Source organism: Oryzias latipes, chromosome 22 (genome assembly GCF_002234675.1).
Source record: "Oryzias latipes chromosome 22, ASM223467v1".
NCBI lineage: Eukaryota > Metazoa > Chordata > Actinopteri > Beloniformes > Adrianichthyidae > Oryzias > Oryzias latipes.
In genome coordinates this window covers 10,038,018-10,057,786 of record NC_019880.2, presented here as the reverse complement: position 1 = coordinate 10,057,786, position 19,769 = coordinate 10,038,018, and the positions used below count along the sequence as shown (strand labels likewise).

General features: G+C 38.1%; 1 protein-coding gene across 3 annotated transcripts; it reads right to left on the bottom strand.

Annotated features, from left to right (window-relative positions):
• Positions 1-254: 254 nt before the first annotated feature.
• LOC101167911 (gamma-aminobutyric acid receptor subunit rho-1) lies at positions 255-19,538 on the bottom strand. 3 transcript variants are annotated; one of them, XM_020713397.2, is made up of 11 exons: positions 19,350-19,449; positions 17,844-18,057; positions 12,181-12,231; positions 11,988-12,094; positions 10,963-11,030; positions 10,508-10,731; positions 8,069-8,151; positions 7,445-7,585; positions 6,910-7,062; positions 4,106-4,302; positions 255-2,304 (listed from the first exon to the last, which is right to left on the bottom strand). In XM_020713397.2, exons 2-11 carry the CDS (start codon positions 17,948-17,950, stop codon positions 2,002-2,004), a joined length of 1,434 nt encoding a protein of 477 aa, XP_020569056.1. In that variant the 5' UTR covers positions 17,951-18,057; positions 19,350-19,449; the 3' UTR covers positions 255-2,001. The 3 variants fall into 3 exon arrangements, with proteins under 3 accessions (XP_020569056.1, XP_020569057.1, XP_011488611.1); XM_020713398.2 differs by lacking the exon at positions 17,844-18,057 and having other exon boundaries at positions 19,350-19,538; XM_011490309.3 differs by lacking the exon at positions 19,350-19,449 and having other exon boundaries at positions 17,844-18,367.
• Positions 19,539-19,769: the final 231 nt, after the last annotated feature.

The window sequence follows — 19,769 nt, the reverse complement described above, 5'->3', positions numbered from 1 at the left end:
TCCCCCTATCACAAAATAAAAAGAAAGAATATCCCAGAGTTGAAAGCCTAACCTTGAATCTTGGATGCAGAGAAGTTACATTACTGTGTGAAGAGTTTCTGTCCTCTGTACACAAACTATTGTCTGTGAGTTCATATTGGCATTGTTTAACACAATAATTAACTATATCACCTATCAAAGCTTTTGAACATTGCCAACTTATATATTTTAAGCTAAAAACAAAATTACCAAATAGCATTTTAAGATTCCTCCTCTTTTTTTTTTTTTTTTACAGCATTCAAAAATCGTAAATGACAAACAGCTCAAAGTCTTAACCAATCACACCATGACTTTACTAGTGACATGTTCTGGAGGTACCTGCTGTCTCCAATAAGTCAAAATCCCATTGACTTCTATAGAAAAAACGCAGTCATTGTATTTGTCAGAGTAACCATTATTGCTCAAAAACCTTTTTTTTAAACTTGTTTTGCAAATCCAAATTTTTTTCATGTTTTTTTTGTTCATCGGAAGTTATTCAAGTTATAAACTGACCAACCAAGTGCCTCAAAAAACCACGTGCTCTTGTGTTGAACGTTTGAAACGTTTGATTGACAGATTCTTCCAACCCCACTTTCAAGTGGTAGGGGTGTGGACTTCCAATAAACTCACTCCTTATTGGTGAGAGTGGCTACCATGACTCAGACTGATTGAATTGACTTCATTTCGTTGGAGCCAGAAGTAAATCATTCTCTATGGGTGATGTCACACACACTAAGACCAGTAGTCATATACAGTACAGTCAATGACCCACACCCTACCATTAAATATGGCAGCATGTTTCGTTTGTCTCACAAGAAAGCATCACAAACCTGTGATATTTGTGGCAAAAGGAGCACAACCAAAGGTATGTGTGTGTGTGTGTGTGTGTGTGTGGGGGGGGGTTGCTGAGTGGAATACCCCCTCCCAAAACCATCTCCAAGAATCAAGAAGACTAGTTTGAAAAATACTTCCCTGTATTTTGAGAAAATTATGTCAAAAATGTTTCCTTAAAACTCTAAGCACATTACAGAACATTTTAAATAAACAGTAGAGGGTCTGCACAGTCTTGCCCCACAGCAAGGAAACCTTGGTTCAAGTTCCAGCTGGGTGGAGTTTGCATGTTCTCCCTGAGCATGTTTGAGATTTCTCCGGGAACTCTGGTTTCATCCCACAGTCCAAAAACATGCTTCATAGGTTAATTGGTGAATCTACATTGTTCCTCGATGTGTATGTGAGCGTGTGGCCCCGCAGTAACCTGTCCAGGTCCCAACTTCACCCAACAGTAGCTGGGATAGGCTACAGCAGCCCAGTGACACCAAAAGGAATGAACCAAGCTCAGAAATTGGATGGATGGATAGTTAGATGGCACAGGCCTAAAAAGTTTCACCATGTGACCTGTATGTTAGGGCTGGATAGTCTTTGTAGGGAGCAACCCAGAGGATGTATAGTTTGATATTAGGTTCATGGTCAAGATGCTGGCATGTAGATTTATTTCCAAGTAAACTCAGTGTAAAATGCGCATGGTACTGGATTAGAGGTGCTGATTAGAACAAAGAAGACAACATCACAATGTGACAACATTCCCCACAGACAAGTGTTTTGCTGATTGTCATGTACAGTTCGCTTGGACAGAGGTTCATTCACATCTTCAGCTGTAAATATGGGCGGAGATTAAAGTTTAACCTTCGAACTTCCTATGTCCGTGTTTGTACATTGCTGATACGTGCAATCATTTTTTCTTTAGTTACAATGTGAATGGAAAAAAAGCATAAATGGAATGGTGAACACATTGACTACAACTGTCCCATTTTCTGTTTTTTAACTGCTTTAAGTAGCCGGGTCAACAAGGCAATGGATAGCCATCTGCTAAAGAGCCACATGCTTTCTTAGAGCAGTTTCTAGAAAGCAAAAGCAACGCTGAGGTTCTGCTGTTGCACACATTTGCCACGATCTCGTTAATCACATGGATTCCCGCGTCTCGTCTTACGAGTATATGGACCAGTAGATGATGTTGAAAAGGATGTAAGCTCCAGGAAAGACCACCCTTGAGTACTTGTCAATCGCATGAGTGTCTATCCAGATGTTAACGTAACCTCTGGAGGGCTTTACTCGGTTTGCAATCTGTGGGTCATTCAGAGCCACCTGAGCCAGAATTTGCTCCTGGCGGCCACCGTTTTCTGGCATCCCATAGTTTCCGGTGGTGTTCACATCCATGGACCCATATCCGGTGATCTGAGGGTCAATCATCATCTCGTCTGGGTTTCCGATGCCACACGTGCACGGCAGCTGGGTGAAGAAACAGTAAATATTAAAGCTGCAAGCAGCATTGTACGGCCCACAGGCGCTACCCGCCCTCGCTGGCCCCACTTTGACCTGCCCCCACTGGCTGAGTGGCTGCTTAATCCCCCCCACTCTCCCCCTCTGCCCCTGCAACCCTGGCCAGAGATGCACATGACAAATTAATTTTAAAAAATACTTTTTTTTAATGTGGCGGCTTTTCTGTTGGTTTGAGCTCCATGGCAACTATTTTATTTTTTGGTCACCTGGAAGTGACGATCAGGTCAATGTGATTTTTAGAAGAATCAGCAAAAGTAAACCTTTCCTTGGCAACAAAGATTTTTGCCTAACCTTGCTCACATTTCTAATATGTTCATATTGTACGTCATGTTGTTTTGTTCAGCTTGAGCCAGCAATACTTGCAATAAATCTTCACAATATTTGCAAAGAACAGGGGAACCCTACTTATGCAAACTCACCACGCTAACGCTGTTCAAAATCTAGAAATTTAAAACAAAATTTTATCCCAAGTAGCTTTCCAATGATGCTAGAGGAGGCGAGTTTATAGAGTGAAATCCCTATAAGAATTTTGAATTGTAAACAGTTAGGAACATTTTTTTAAAGATCCAAGATGACGGCCTCTTCCTGAGGTCAAAGGTCAATAAAACGCTAGTTGTGGTTGTAGACATGACCTGGTGGCGTGTGTGAGAAATTTTGCAAAAAAGCTAAAGTTGTCTTTTCTCATATTGTGTGAAGATGTGAATATCACACTTTGCCACAACATGAACAAAATGGCCACAAAGCCGTAGGTTCTATGGCCATCCAATAATAATTTTAAAACTTATTTTGGATATCTCCGACATGTATGTTAGGGTTTCATTTGAAATTTTGCCATTTTTTTTGAGCCCCCTTAGAGACCCGTAAATTCTTTTTTGACGGTTTTGCCAGCTGTGATGTCATCGTTTTCTAAGGGGGGTTGTGTTTACTGTGCCCAAAATTTATTTTCAGGGGGTACTACGTGTGTGCAACTCTTGGTGAGTTTTTGAGTAAGTAGCAGGATGAAATGTTTGCTCAAAGGCGCACGAAAACAATCTGGTCCTTGAATTTCATGACTGCTGGGGGACATAAAAACGAAAGAAACGATGAGTTCTTCTAGTGAGGTCATCAGAGTTCCCCAAAGGAGACAGAAACTTTTAGTTTCTTTGACGTAGTCTGCAGATGAAATATTTATAGAAAATAATGTTTGTGCTGGAAATCTTCCTTGGGGTATGTGGGCAATTTGGCTCCATATGCCACAGCAGTTGGCAGATGAAGATTTTTGCAGTCCCAGAAATAATTTACCGCAGCCTGAAGAGCAACTTAAAGTGAGCCAATTTAGAAAATATTCATCTCTGGATTGGCATTATCCATAAATTATTTACTCGTGCATCTTTTAGTTTAAGATATTTAGACATGTACAATTTTTAATGCTAAATTAGGCCAGTTTTCCTAAGTTGACTTTAAACTGCTCACACTTTCCCTTTGACTTGTTTTTAATATTTTATTTTCCTTTCGGCGGAAGTGTCTTTTTGAAACAGCTTGTGCAGTTAATTCACTATTTTTGATGCTTGAATTAGGATATAACTACACTTAATACCTCATTAATGTCTTATATATTTAATTTAAAAATAGAAGGATGACTTTTAAATGACAGCAGTTTTCTCTTAAACACTTTGACTGTAGAGAATGTCTGCTTACAGATTGAAAAAGATGCTGAAAAGTGAGTTTAAATATAAAAATGTAAAAATTAAATAAGATGATGGGCACTTACTCTTTCCCTCAGCTTCCTCTCTTTCCTCTCCTGCACCGTTGAGAGGTAGTTCACTGCCGCGTACTCGATGACCGAGAGGAAGACAAAGACAAAGCTGACCCAAAGGTAAATGTCCACCGCTTTAATGTAGGAAACCCGAGGCATGGAGGCGTTGACCCCAGTGATGATGGTGGACATGGTTAGCACTGTGGTGATGCCTGGAAGGGAGAAAAACTCAGGTTAGTCACATCTGTTTTTTCATATCCTGGAAAGGCTGGGAGCCTAAATATTAAATATGTCCTATTAACATTGAAAAACAAAGAGTGTTGCAAATGGGACAAACCTTTATGCTAGATTTGTATTTTTTAGTGTTGCTTTAACAGGTGCCTCTAAATGTGTGATTGGTGCATGCTACAACTTTTTAATTCAATTTTTTCCTAATTTTTCTAAATTTATTTGTAGTTGAGGGGACATTGTAATACAAAAAGGCCTTTTTTAAACTACTTTTTTAAATAAAATTCAGCAACAGTTTTCATGTTTACTTCAGAACAGGAGAATGAGGGACAACAGAATGAAAAAAGTGGAAGAAAGAGGGATGTAGTTGCTTCTGATTGCATCTCAACCTGGAAAATTTAGTGCTCCATTGTCAAATAGAGAAGTTACAGAGAATGCAGTCTGGAACGGAATTTTGTTTCCTGTATTCAAATCATTAAGAGGCGTTCAGAAAATTGCCAAAAGGAACAGGCCACAAACTTAAAAATGAATGTTTTAAACAGTCAGTTTGAGGTTAGGCAAGTTCTGAAAGAGCCATGTCGACAAAAATGGTGTTTCTGTGTTTTTTAACATGTTCTTGTGGCATTTTCTGATGATGGAGGACATAAATAAAACCTAAACCTAAAATTGGGGGACTGCTCTGTGCCAGTAGTCCCACCCATAATTCAGAGGTGATTTTTTTAATGAGCTCCTGCTGCTCTGCAGAAAATGTGTGCTCAAAAACAACACATTTTTTTTTTCTTAACTAAAAATGGCATAATCCTTAAATTACCATTAGGAACACCTTCAAAATAACTTAAATGGGGATTAAAATGGGTTCTTTAAGCCTTATCTTGAGGTCACAAATGTACGGTCAAGTTCACATCACCATTAACATGGTAAGAAGAAGAATCTGGTTAAGAAAATGGATAGCTGACCATTTTTAACCAATTAAAAATGTTAGCAATTTGTAAAAAAAATGTTATGCTTTCTATCTAACTGAATGGAATTTTCTTAGCTAAAAAAGCTAAATTTTTCTGTCTAAATTGAACAAGGCTATATAAAACATCCACATTGAAGATATTTGGTTCAAGCAGATCACTCACATCCTTTCAAAAGTTGAATCATAAAAAAAATCTGTTTTTATTGAAAGTTAAAATACTGTTGCCCCTCGTTTATAGTGTACTATAAAAATAACCTGTTTTAAGGCTTAAAAACCCCTTACTAAATAAACACTATTCTCAGACCAACATGAACATTTTTACACTTTCTTCTTTTATCTCTTAAAGTTCAAACTGTCACGGAAAAATAAGTCCAGTGTGACAGAATGAAAACAAAGGTCATCTTTACAATCTGAACCTTTTCTGAACAGGGCAGAAGAGATTGAGTGACAATAGTCTGTAGCCAATCAGGATGCAGAACAGAATGCCCGAAAAAAATAAAGCATGCAAATTTGCACTAAAAGACGTTTGTAAGGTGGCAAAAAAATGCTGGTGATTACCTCTGTATTTTGCTAATTAAGAACCTAGATTTTAGCTCTGGGGTTGTAGCCAGAAGATCAGTATAAACACTGGCCTTTTCAAAAAATGTACAGGACAATAGTCGTGTGAACACACAGAATAGATTTCAGAAATAAAGTAAAAATATGATGGTTAATTAAAATAACCCTCCACTATTTCCCTGTTCATCGTCTTTAGAATAAAAAAACAAAATATAGTGTTGACAAAAAACCTATTGGAGCTTTTTTGTTTATTTGTTCAAAAGCTGTTTTAAATTGAAATAATGCCCTTTGTTTGAGACCAGCAGAATAATCTGTATATTGTAAATTGGCTGTCTGAGATTTATCAGCTCTTCAATGAACCCATGAAAGAAATGGTCTTTCAATAAATTATTTATTTTAATGCCCCACTCTGATTGAAATTGTGTTTATGTTGTTTTTAACATGTTCTATTATTCTGATGATGGAGGACATACAGTATAAACAAAGAAAATTAAGCTCAAAATTGCAATTTTCGGATAACTTTTTAATTCAAATTGTTGTGAATTGTATTTGTAAAAAAAACAATCTCTCTGCTCCATTCTGATGCATCCACTTGCAGACAAATAGATCCATGTACGTCTTTGTTTTCCTCCTCCTAGCTGGCATCTGGCTCAAAGCTGTACGGCTGGACAGCTCCAATATTGCTCGCCATTTTTGTTGCTCCGGTGATGTTAGGTCTGGGGTGTGAGGGGCTGTAAGCTAGTGGAAAAGAGGGGAAGGGGGCGGGGTTGCTCCCTGCCAAAGGTTCCACCCACAACTCAGAAGTACATTTCTAATGAACACCTGCCACTCTGCAGGGACTATGTCCTAGACAACAACACAAGCTTCTGATTTAAGCTCAAAATTGCATAGAAGGCCACCAGGAATGCTTTCAAAAAATAGATCAAAAGATGATGGCAGTGGTAATTTAATAACTTCCATAAATCACAGTTACATATTCATCCAACAGTCAGCGTAACCGGCATCTGTGGATCAGCAGGACACACTGCATCCTCGGCGTCTTTTAAACCCACAATGATGAATTCATGCGTACCTAGTGGCACCCTGGCAGGGACAGCTCTGCGGTCGATCCAGAAGGACACCCAGGACAGCATGACCATTAAAGTAGCAGGGAAGTAGGTCTGCAGCAGGAAGAAGAATATATGGCGCCGCAGGGTGAAGTGGATGTACAAACGGTTATACCAGCCTGGGAAGGAGACACGCCACCATTATATACACTTTGTCATATGCTGGCTGCAGATGAATTGTATTAACAATTGAGGCAGCTACTCTGTTAAGGGGAGATATCACACAAAATCCCTTTTTATGCTTCAGGTTGCTGGAAATTGTCATGGTGGTTAAGAGAAAGCTGCAGCATTTGACTGCGGATTTCCAGGATTGTGTAAGTGGTTGGCAAGAACTTAATTCATTTAGTTTTGCCTCAAGGATTACATTTTAGAACATCATACTTGGTCTGACATTAAGGGACACTGATTAACACAAAACATTCTTCTGGTTTGAGACATCAAACAAAGACAAATAACTATTTATTGAACACGTTTTTTATTTCTGACACAAAATGGTGATACCTGTGCTGCTGTAAAAAGCCAGCTTTGTGGTTGTGTGAAATTTCTGAATGAGGAACTGAGACAGAGAGATTCTGTCATCTGTGTTCAGCGATTCGTTGCCTTTTTTCCAGTAGAGCATCAAGTCATCATCCGTGTACGCATCTGTTGGCGGGATGTGGGAAATAAAGACAATTTAAACTGTAAACATTGAAAAAAATAAAGGACAAGAACTCAAACTCCTGCTACTTTATCCCTGAAGTTAAGATGCAAGCATGGTATTTTTAACATTTCATGTAGTGAAAAGTGATGAAATCCTGGTGATGATGCAAGAAAAGAGGAGCTTAAATGCAAAAAAAAAGTGTCCTCCCTAGGACGCTGCAGCGAGCCAAGAAACTTTCATGGGATTATGAGATTCAGTGCAATGCCTGCCATGTGAAGTTGACATGTTAGTTGCAGGAGTGTGTAAGGAAAAAGCAAAAACATCAAAGAAAACTGAAAAAAAAAGTTTCAAAGAAACGTAGCTGTTAAAACTTTGCCATTTTATGGCCAAATATCACACATTCTCTTGTCACTCCATACATTTGCCTTTCATCTGCCCTCTCTTTCCCTCAGTATTTTCCACATTTGCCCGATCGATTCACTTACAGCTCTCGATCTCCAGCGAGCAGGTCTGCGTGTCCAGAGGGAAGCGGCTGAGGTCCATGTTGCACATGGCAGTGACCGTGACTCTGAGTGGAAAACCGTTTCAACAAGAACAATAACAGACAGAATGTGATGCAATAATATACATAAGGACTCACGTTTATCTCACAGATTATTGCACCTTCCCACTTTTTATCGTTTTAAGTGATGTGGAACTAAAAATATATATAATTTTGTTTCCTATAACCTTTCTCATTTAACAGGATTTCAGTCAAAGGTAAACATAGGAAGTAGTTTCATAAATGTGCTTTACTTTACAAAGGTTTAAAGACCATTTTAGATGGAAATTATGTTTTTTAACATGTTCTTTTGGCATTTTTTCATAATGGGGGCATATATTAGGAAAATAGAGCTTACAATTGTATTTCTGAGTATTTCTTTATTCAAATCATTGTGAATTAGGCGCAGAAACAAAAGGGTGTTTGAAAAAGAGGGTACTTGTTAGGGTATTTGGCTCCATTCTAAAGCATCGTTTTCCTTGTCCGAGCTGGCATCTGGCTCAAAGCTGTACGGCTGGATAGCTCTGATATTGATTACCGTTTTTTTTTCATCAATATTGTCAGGTTGGGGGTGTGAGAGGCTGTAAGCTAGTGGGCTAGAGTGTAATTAGATGGGTGACAGGAAGTGGGGGCGGGCATACCATGTGCCAACTGTCCTGTCCACAACTCAGAAGGGAATTTCTAATAAACTACTGTCAGAAAACGATACAAGTTTTTTTAAGCTTTGGCTAAAAACAGCTTAATCATAATTAATAACCACTGGCAACGATTTTACCATATATTTAAAAGATAATCGGAGTGGGTCTTAAACTACAGCTATTATAAATCAGTAGGTGAAGCTTAGTTATCGAAACTTCCCATTTTACTTCATGGACATATGCAGCTGTTTGGAATTATTGTGCGCTTGTGTTTGAGTAGGGAAAAGCTAGTTCCTGGAAATAATAGTTAAATTCACAGCAGTGATTAGGTTTCCAGACCTCCTTTACCTCACAAAATGTCTTCACCCCAGTAAATCTAGCCTTAAGAAAACCAGCATTTCCGCTTCTGCTATCTTTCAAAAAAGCATATTATTATAAAAAAAAAAGTGTAATCTGGTTACTCTAAAATCAGATGATCACTCAATAAAGCTGATCAACTCATTTTTATTCACTTTTTAGCTTTTAAAATTGTAAAATAAGGTGACAAACGTGTTATTTTAGCGTCAAGGTATCCAATGCTATGGACACAAACCTAGATCAAGCATCTACAAATTTTCAGTTAGGTAGGTTCTGATGAAAATAGAGGAACTGTCCAAAGTCGTGCTTTGACCTCTTGTGTTGAAAGGACACAGGCAGGACTCTTTCCAAGTAAAAAGAGATCAATGAGGACTTCCTCCAACGGGGTTGCTAGGCACCAAAACATTTAGCTTTGTCATTCAGATATGAGATGCAGCTCTCGTGTTGCTCAGTCTGACCTTGGTAAAAACTTACTGAAATGTTTTCTCTTTGAATAATTTAGCAGTGGCCAGTAGTGGATGGTGGTTGTGAATATCATTCTCAGAGAAGATCTGCAGATGTTTTGAGGAATAGGTTCAAGAATATTGAGGTGTGCCTTTTGATTTTGTTTAGTCTTAATCCGTAAAAATGACTAAATATCCACTGAAAATTTAGCAGATCAAGTAAAGTGTTAAAGATCCACTTTGATCATCTTTTGATCAATTTCCAAAGTGTTCCTCGTGGTCTTTTAATTATGATTATGCTGTTTTGAGCCAAAATTTCCAAACCTGTGTCGTTTTCTATGACATAGTTTCTGCGGAGTGGCTGGAGTTCATTCGAAATTCGCCTTTGAGTTGTGGGCGGGACCTTTGGGTGTGGAGAAACCCTGCCCTTCCTTTCCCTTCCTGTTGCTGTGAGCATCCGTTTAAGCGGCGCAGGGAGCTTGAGGCCCGCCTAGGGTATTTTCTACATACCAAAAACGCTCTTTTTCAAACAGCATTTTTTTGTCTACTCCTGTATCTCACTGATTCGAAGAAAGAAATATTTAGAAATGCAATTTTGAGCTTAATTTTCTTCATATATGTTCTCTGTGATGAGAGAAATGACACAGGATCATGTTAAAAACACCAAAAAAATGATTTTCATTAGAGTGGGTCTTTAAAAAAATGACCTGATCTCCTCTAATACTCTAACTAGCAAATGGTCAACAGAACCACGCTTGCAGCAAAATCAAACTGAGCACAATTAAAATTTTTAAAGCAATTAAAGCTACGATTTCCATTAGGTCAAAACGTATTTGAGTCAGCAGTTATCAAAATATAAAACAATGAAAGTGTCCTAAAATTGTCCTAAAAAACATGAAAAATAATTGGGTTTTTTTCTTGCTGCAGGTGGGCTGTTAAGTTTACCTGAGACTGTAGAGGACGTTTCCATCAGGGTAAACCCTCAGCATGACGTTGTCTGTGGTTGTGTCATGGATGAAAGAGCGCTTAGAGTGGACAAAGAACATGTCGGGAACCCAAATTTTCTTCACCAGGCGACTGTCGAAGGTCATGCTCTGGTTGTTGGTGCTTGGAAACGACAGCCGCTCGTCCTTCCAGTAGTGGCGCAGGTACAGTGTCATGGTGAAGTCCTGTAGGAAAGACAAAGAAAATCTTGTAAATCATTTGTTAATCATCTAGACAAATGATTAAACATCTGTAATATACATTTTTTATTGAATCACCTTACGCACATGTTTATATTTTCTGGATGTTTTGCACTGATATGGTGACAGTTTTTAATTTCCTTGCACTTGTGGACAGTGACAATAAAGGGCTATTTATCTATCAATAGGGCTATCTATCAATATGTTTATACGTACCATATCAACCTCAGAAATAGTGTCCAGACTTTCAACCTGAACATCAACCCCAACAGGAATTGGAGGACCTAAAAGAGACAAATTTACTTGCTGAAAATATGCTTCTCAAATGGTATCCATTTTTTTAGGTTGGTTATGAATATGTCCATATAGTCCATGTAGTTTATACTACATGTGTTGTTACATATATATCTATATCTATATCTATCTATCTATCTATCTATCTATCTATCTATCTATCTATCTATCTATCTATCTATCTATCTATCTATCTATCTATCTATCTATCTATCTATCTATCTATCTATCTATCTATCTATCTATCTATCTATCTATCTATCTATCTATCTATCTATCTATCTATCTATCTATCTATCTATCTATCTATCTATCTATCTATCTATCTATCTATCTATCTATCTATCTATCTATATATATGTGTGTGTTCCTGACAATCAAAGAGGATGAACTTCACAAATATAGAGCAACTGCTTGTGTCACGACTGTGACAGCCTGGCTTTGTTTCTTGTTTTGACCTATTTCATCCCCTCTACTCTGCATCAACATCATCATCCTCCGACAGTGCACAAATACAATCAGGTCATAATAGTGGATCAAAGTTGATGCAGTGATGGATTTTTCTCCAAAATTGAACGCCACAAAAAGATTCTGTTAAAGGTCACTCTGTGGGTTTTCACTGCAGATTGTTGCGCGATTAGATGACCCGTTAAAAAAAAAAAAATTTGAAATGAAGGTCGTCAGAGCTGACTTCTTTCTGATAAATATGATTCTTTATTCTGGGATTATCTGTATGTAATGAAAAGAAAAAGACTAAAAATATAGATATGTACGTTGTAGTAATGACATGACACTAAATCCGTTGTTATTCTTCTATTTTTCAGTCAAAATAAAATAATTTATAAAAAAACAGAGCTTTAATTTGAAAGTCTATCAAAGCTTGTAGGTTGGTTTTGCGCAAATCTTTTTTTTTGGTGTGAAAGGACAACATTTTTCCTGAAACTAACCTCCAAACGCTGGTCTCATGGTGAAATCGTGGTCGTCTATCCTAAGGAGCTGCTCAGATTTTGTCATTGGCGATTTGGTCAGGTCAGGGCTTCTCTTGTAAATGGGACTGTGAAAACAGAAGACCTTCAGTTGGAGGAAAACATTTAGCACTAAATTTCATTTATAGAGACTTTTGAGGATATCAAAACTTACCTGCCAGATTTGTGACCACCACCTCCTTCCATTCTGGTGTCTCTTCGTAGCCTGTCGAAACAAAACACACCAATAAATGTAACCACAAAAAAATATTGAATCTACGGTGATTTCCTCTATTTTCAAAATAAAAGATTAATATCTTTACTATTTTGACTGTTGCTGATTTATATTATATATTGTAGGTTTTTAAGTTGAATTAGATCTTTACACAGTTGAAAATGGTCATGAATTGTTAAGTTTTGTTTTTCCTCTAAAACATCTAAAGTCATATTAAGTTAAGGAGATTCTGGTGACATCATACAGCATTATTTAACGAGATGTAGGTCCATAAACTTGTATTAGATTGCGTTAACTTGTGTTATGTCATCACTTATGATCTCTGAGTGAAGTACGAGGTGGTGGAGTCGTACTGTCTGGTGGTTAACACAATTGTTACAAAAAATGGGGGAAATAAAGTAAAGTAAGATTTTTGTTGGGTCCACCCACCTGCTCTTAAAAAGAGAAAAACATACTTCTAATTAAGTTCAGATTTGTTCTTAAACAAAACAAAAACAAAAATAATTAATAAAATAAAATAAACAACTGGTGTTTAAAATAGAGCAACTTTCCAGCCGTTGTCATGAAAATAAAAGAAAATCAAATAGGTTTCTGTAGTCAGGCAGAACAAAACCCAGGAGGACCTGGCTGCAGTCATCAACCATATACATAATATACCTTTATGCCTATATACTATATACAATATATCAGCGGATGGATAGCTCAGTAGGTGAAGCGGACTGGCATGTGAGAAATCAGGGTTCCATTCCCAGGGAGTGCGATGAGCTTCATCCAGTGTGGGTCCTTGTGCAAGACCCTTTATGCTGCTGCTTAACCATTCAATTCAATTCAATTTCATTTATATAGCCCCAATTTAATTTAATTTATATAGCCCAAACAGTCGTCTCGATGGGCTTCGTATCGGTAATTGAAAAAGTGAAACATAAAATCAAAAGGATCATGAATACATAGAATTCAATAGGAAAATACTAAATTGAACTAACAAACTGACTAAGCTAAACTGGACATCCCTGCCCTTAGACCCCCCTTCGCGGTAAGGAAAAACTCCTAAAAAAAACGGATTCTGGAAAAAACGAAGAAACCTCAGGGGTGCCCACATGAAGGAGGGATCCTCCCCCAGGACGGACAGGCGATTTACCAGAACTCAAAGAGAAGAACTACAGTAACTTATCTAACTCTACAACTACATATTTAAAGTCCAGCAGACGAGCTTCATCCAGCTGGAGTTGGGGGGAGGATTTACTTCAGGGCTCTCTCCCTCTCATTCAGCCGGTCGGGGGACATTTCTGTGCAGACTCGGAGCTCTCAACTATGTATACACAAGGGGGACCCCTGTACTGGTCCCCAGCCCAGATAGAAAACAAGGTTGTGTCAGGAAGGGCCTCTGGTGTAAAACTCTCTGCAAAACTGTGTGAATCCCACTGCCAAAAGGTAAACGACATCTATCATAGTATACACTATATACCCATATATGTCTGTGGCATCAACGGCCAGAACTGGAAGTCCTCGACCGGAGCCGGAAATCCCCCTACATTGCTCGAAAAAAACTGTAATCAAAGTAATTTTTACAGTTCTGATCACTTTTGTGTCAGGATTAGGATCATTTACTGTACAAGAGAACTGGACTAAGAAATAAAAAACTGTTACTCAGTCATTCTATTTGTCAGAAAAACCAATCTTACTCTAATAACCTGTTCTTGCCAATCCCAATGATTTTTCATGATATTTTTTTCTTTATTGGAAGTCATTCAAATTATAAGATGGCCAATCAGATGTCTCGGTAAAAGCACCTTGAACATTTGACAGATTCTCCCGTGCCTACGTTTAATGGAAGAGGTGAACTTCGGACAAGCTATCTCCTGATGGCCGACAGCAGGTGTCATAGAAACGTTGACTCATACCGACTCGGACCAATCACTGATTCATTACGTCGTCTGGGTGCAACCAACACGGCGACGTCCGTCTCACCGAAAAATGGTAACTGAATTGGGCTCATTTCACTGGAATCAGAAATACGGCATTTTCTGTCGGTGACACCACTCCCACCCAGTCCGGTTCTGGTATACAGTCAACGGATAAGTTGTAAAATTTCTCCTTGAAAAAAAATAATACTTGAAAATGGAATTTTGAGCTGAATTTTCTTTATATATGCCTTCCATCATTAAAAAATGCCACAAAAACATCTTAAAAACACCAAAAACTCATCGGAGTTTGTCTTTAAATACCATAAAAGTGAAACTTTGTTTATTATATCAAATAATCAAATAATTCCAACTCTTTTATTAACAGAAGTGACATTTTAACAAAAGAAAAACATAATTGAGGTAGCCTTCATACAGGTATATTGTAAAAATAGGTATAAGAGTTTGTTAACTGAAATTGATTTTCATAAAATATTGTTTTTTTTCAAACTCAACCCTTACATCACAAGTATTTTTCCTGTAAATCACCAGAAATGCAATTTTCTCTGAACGTGTAATTCCTTGCGTCACTATATAAGACGGCTGCCTTTTGTATACGTGCTGTTCAAGCATAATTTGGACGCCATAAGCGGGAGGAGAGCCAGAATGATGAATTCCACAAACCCTAAAATGGATTAATTGAGTCGAGCATGCTGTGACAGACAAAGCCAAATCCCTGTGACAACCGCAGGCACGCAGGAAATGCAGCAGAGAAAAAGGGGAAGATGAAAGGAAAGCACACGCCTAACCTCTGCATCCACATACACAAAAAAAAAACAACACAAAAATAATACTAGAAAAAAAAAACTGAAACCCAGAGCAACACATTTCACTGACGGCTGGGTAGAGAAGTGGATGCTGCACATCTGCCTCTACCCAGAAGCTGCCTCCTATAATCCTCTTGGCAGAAATGCCTCTCCAATCCCCTCTCTGCCTGCCCGCCCGCCTGCCTGCAGCACACAGCAGACAGGCCGTCTGCTGCACACCGCTGTCATCTGGGATTTGAGGCTGTGTCGGCTGCACGCTGCAGGGAAACATCACCGCTGGGGCATTATTACGGTTACTGGGCCAAATTTCTGCTGAGGTCATTCTGGCTACATTAATGTATGGAGACTTAGAAAACAAACAGCATAAAAAAAGCAGCAATACAAAAAAGAGGATTAAATCAATTCTAAATGATTTTGTTTTAGATTTTGACCTAATTTAAAGTAATTTTCTAATATTTTTGTTTCTCCTTTAAATTAACTGCAGTGTTTTTCACTGTTATATTTGCTGGAGTTCCTACAAATCCTCCTTTCGAGAAGGTGACGGCTGAAGAAAGTAATCATGTGAAAACTCCCACAAAGTCATGCCAGCAGAACCGGGATGCTTTTCACAATTTCACACTTAGGGGAGTGGGAGTGGGGGGAGTGAGCAGAGACAGGAGTGGAGGAGCGGTTGGGATTTTTGCCCCTTGCAGCAGAGCGATGACAGATTTACATTTGATTTGTATTCGGTGCAAGTCAGCAGGGAGAATACAGGTGTGAGGCGACTTTTAACTAACTGGAGAAGAAAAAAAGAAAATAACAAAGTTCAGAGTTGATAACAAAAAGATTCTGGCATTTCAAGATTATACAGCAGCTTTTATGCCTTTGATGGTTAAAAGTGGGCCGTAATGACCATCTGAATCAAGCTGGGACTCAAATGAGGAGCTGAAATAACGTGAAATGATAATGTGATTGGAAGAAGTGTTTAGATTTAATATTTAGGACTGGGAAGCTCTGCTGGTGTTTTACCCATAAAAATGTTAAGCAAATGCCTTTTTTAATGTCATTTCAGATCTAAAAAAAACCCCATATCTATACATATATCTTAGCATTGAATTTTGAGGCATTTTTGAAAAAACCTGTGGACATTTTTCTCTTTTTTTCAGTTCCACCAACTACATGCACAGATCAGGGTTCAGCAGGGCTACTTGTAACCATATTTATTAGTTAGGTTTGAGTTTTTGCAAGAAATTGGAGACTTTGCTTGTTATGGCAGGTTTGACCATTTCTAAAATGAGAAAATGTGGCGCTTATTGAAGCACGAAACAGTTCTAAGATGTGATCACACTTTAAAATCTGTGAAAAATGCATCTGAAAATGAAGAATTCACCTTAATGCTTTTTGTTTTTACATCAAAATCTTAAGTTTTCCTTCAAATCTATCAGTGTAAGGGATTTAAAGCAGGCAGTAGGTAGTTTTTACAGCAAAATATCAACAAATTTACTTTACTGTGGCCACGCTTTTTTCTTTTTAAAAAGGAAAACAGGTCTGATGTGACAGATTTGCTGAGACCCGGTTTTCAAACAAATCTTCAAACTGATTCAAACCCAGTGGATTGCTTTGAACTTGCAACTGATCTTGAACTTTAAAAACTGGTAAAAGTATTTAAAAGTTTAGGTCAGAAGCATTTATATATGCAGAAATTCCCATCAGAGACTATTTAAATGAGGCAAACTTCAGAGGCATCGCAGCGTGTCAAAGAGTAAACAGTTATTAATGTGATATTTACCAAAAGTTATGGACTGGGATGTGGAATCGTGAACCCAGACAGGTTTTTTTCTGCATAACAAAAATAGACGACAACATCATTTTTAGCTTCTAAAATGTAAATTTGGTTCGCTGCTTTTCATTTGACACTTTAGAGTAAAACATGGTCCAGCATGAAGCTGGACTTCTTTCTTTAGCATTCTTCAAATAAGCAAAATCTGGACTTTGTATTGGATCAATCAGCTGATCTGCAGGAGTCAGAGCCGCAAAATTTACTGTTTTTATGTATAAGATCCAAAGGAGCCTTTCTTTCTCAGTTTTTTTCTAACCCCTCAACATTCAAATTATTTGGGGCAATTCTTTGGAAAAATTGAATTAAATAATAAAAAATTATTGTAAATCAAAGATTTATATCAATTAATAATCCAATTTTACCACTTTTATGAACGTCTGCAAAAATAATATTCTTGTTGAACCTGAAACCCTTAATCTGCTTTTTTTAAGAATATATAGTAATTTTTAAAATAATAATCAAATAACAAGGAACAGGGATTCTTGCCTCAAAATTCTTGAATTTTCTGTTCCCCAAAAAAAATGGTAATTTCTGTATTTGCATCTATTTAAACCGGTTTCACTGTTGCTGTCAGTATAATCAATAATATAGATGTTTGGGGGCTTTGGTCGATACCAGATCTAGTTCAGCCGCTGTTAAAAGATCCATAGAGATGCTTTAATGAGGCAGTATTTAGTTGACATGATCACCTGGAAAAGACATGGACTTTAAGTGCTGCCAGCAGGAAAACAGCACGTTAACTACCCTGGAGCAATTGTAGGGCAATAGAACAGAGCGGCGGTTGATCAGAAATAAATGCAGGGATTTAGGTCTCCCTCTCTCATGTCTCCAATCTGCTGTCTAAAGTGGTCCGATTTCGGACAAGGAAGGAAGAGAGGCACAGGTGAGACAGGAAACAGAGCTGCAGAATCCACACCTTTAAAGAAAATCCACAAGGGAAATGGAAGCTATTAGCAGCTTTTAGAATGAAAAAACTTTTCTTTTGGGTGATCCGATGAATGAAAGCACCACAAATGTTTGCACTTCATGCAGATTCACCTCTTTGCTGCCATTTACCTGCTTTGTTTGTAAGTTTCCAGCTTGTGACCTCTTGACTGAACCATCTTTCCAGCTGTGCCCGCGAGCCAAACACAGAAGAAAACAAGGACGGCATCCACTTGCATGGCTTACATTCCCCAGAGGACGCGCCTCTCCTGTCAGTCAGAATCTACTCCCCGCCAGGGTTTGGGGCACTCTATCCTCCTGAGACATTCCCTCCTTCAGCACCGAGCTGATAAGAAGGAGAAAAACTGTAACAGCAGCTGCAACTAAACTGGGCTATTCTCCGGCCTGAGTGGAAAACATCCTACGGTGCTTAATCTCCACAGAGGGAAAAGCAATTTTGACTAAACCCATAAATCCTTAAGCGTCAGATGGTACAGATTTGATCCCTACGGTGGCGGATGTGCCTGCCTCTCTGAGCTCTGCTGCACTCAGATGTGATATACTCCACTTTGCACCGCCCAGAATCAGCAGCTCTCTCAGGGACGCAGCATGCTCATTTGTAAGGTAGTGGTCTAAAGATACAGGCAGGCACAGGCTGAGATAAAACTCTGTGTGATCTGAGGCTGCTCTGATGTTTAGCTTCCTGCTGACACGCTGCAAAAAGGGGAACCAAATAAAAATAATGATGCGTTTCTAAGAGTTGCCAGCAGAGCTTTTTTTGTTCTTTTTTTCCTCTTTATAACCTCCTGCTGTGGTGTTTTTCACTGATTTGTTCTCAGGAGGTCGGGATTATCTCTGAATGCCGCAAAACACAGGTAAATGTGTGTGCAGAACCAAACACCGTTTTCCCAACAAGCAGCCTTGAAAAATTCCCTTTGCTAAAATCATTTTTGGAAATAATTGCAGGAAAAAAAAACATTTAAAAAAAGCATGATCAAAGTCATCTTCCTTATGAGTTTTCATTCAAAAACAACCAAAAATTGGCATGATATGTAACTGAGTAAGTTGTTGCCAGCATCTGCTTGGCCACATGTTCTCCTCCTCACTTGTTCTATTTATTTATTTTCTCTCCTCTCCTCTCCTCTCCCTGGCAGGATGAACAGCTGGATTATGACCGCGTGAATTTGGGTTAGCTGCATCTGTGTCAACCTCAAAACTAGTTCAAATAATCCCAGGCATTGTTTTGTTTGCACTTCAGATTTCTGGATCCTTTGGTGAAACAGCAAAACAAGACGACTGGAGCAGACAAGCTACATGAATAGCCTTTTTATTTTAAAAATGGCTATGTCAATTAACTCATTTGTTTATATGAGTGAGTATGTGATTTCAAGAGACTAAAATAAAATAAAATAAAAAATCAGTCTCTTTCTCCCTAAACCTATTTTTTCATTAAACCTATTTTTCTTCATTAAAATAACTTACTTGAAATATTAAATGGGATCAAAATTAAACCAACAATAAAAATAACCTACATTATGCTCTAATGTTTTAAATAAAAAATACTCACTAATAATTGCACATTTCATTAAAATACTTTAGATTTACTAACATTTGTCAAAGGAAAAGAAACGTACGTACTGAGCAAGTATGTGGGTGTCCACAAGAGGGCGCTGTGGCATGGGGAAAAAAGCTAGTTCGGCGACTTCTTAAACATTATTTGATCTCCGTGTATGTCAGTTTCACGTTATTTGTTTTGGTAATTATAGCAATTTTACGTCTGTACTATTTTTATATCAAAACAAGATCATTTAAATAAGGGTGACTCTAATTCTGTTCCTTTGAAACGTCACAAGCTGACTGGCCAATTATCGATCGCTTCTATGATGGTGAAGTAACCCAACGTAACGTTTGACAGGCATACTAGACTAGAATAAACTCACTCGATTTTCACGTTTGAAATTATCTATATCATTGTTTGATATTTCATGCTATTTAAAGGTAAGGTTAGTCATCATAGTTTGGTAGGCGAGATTGAAAAGAAAAACTTTCAGCAGTGGT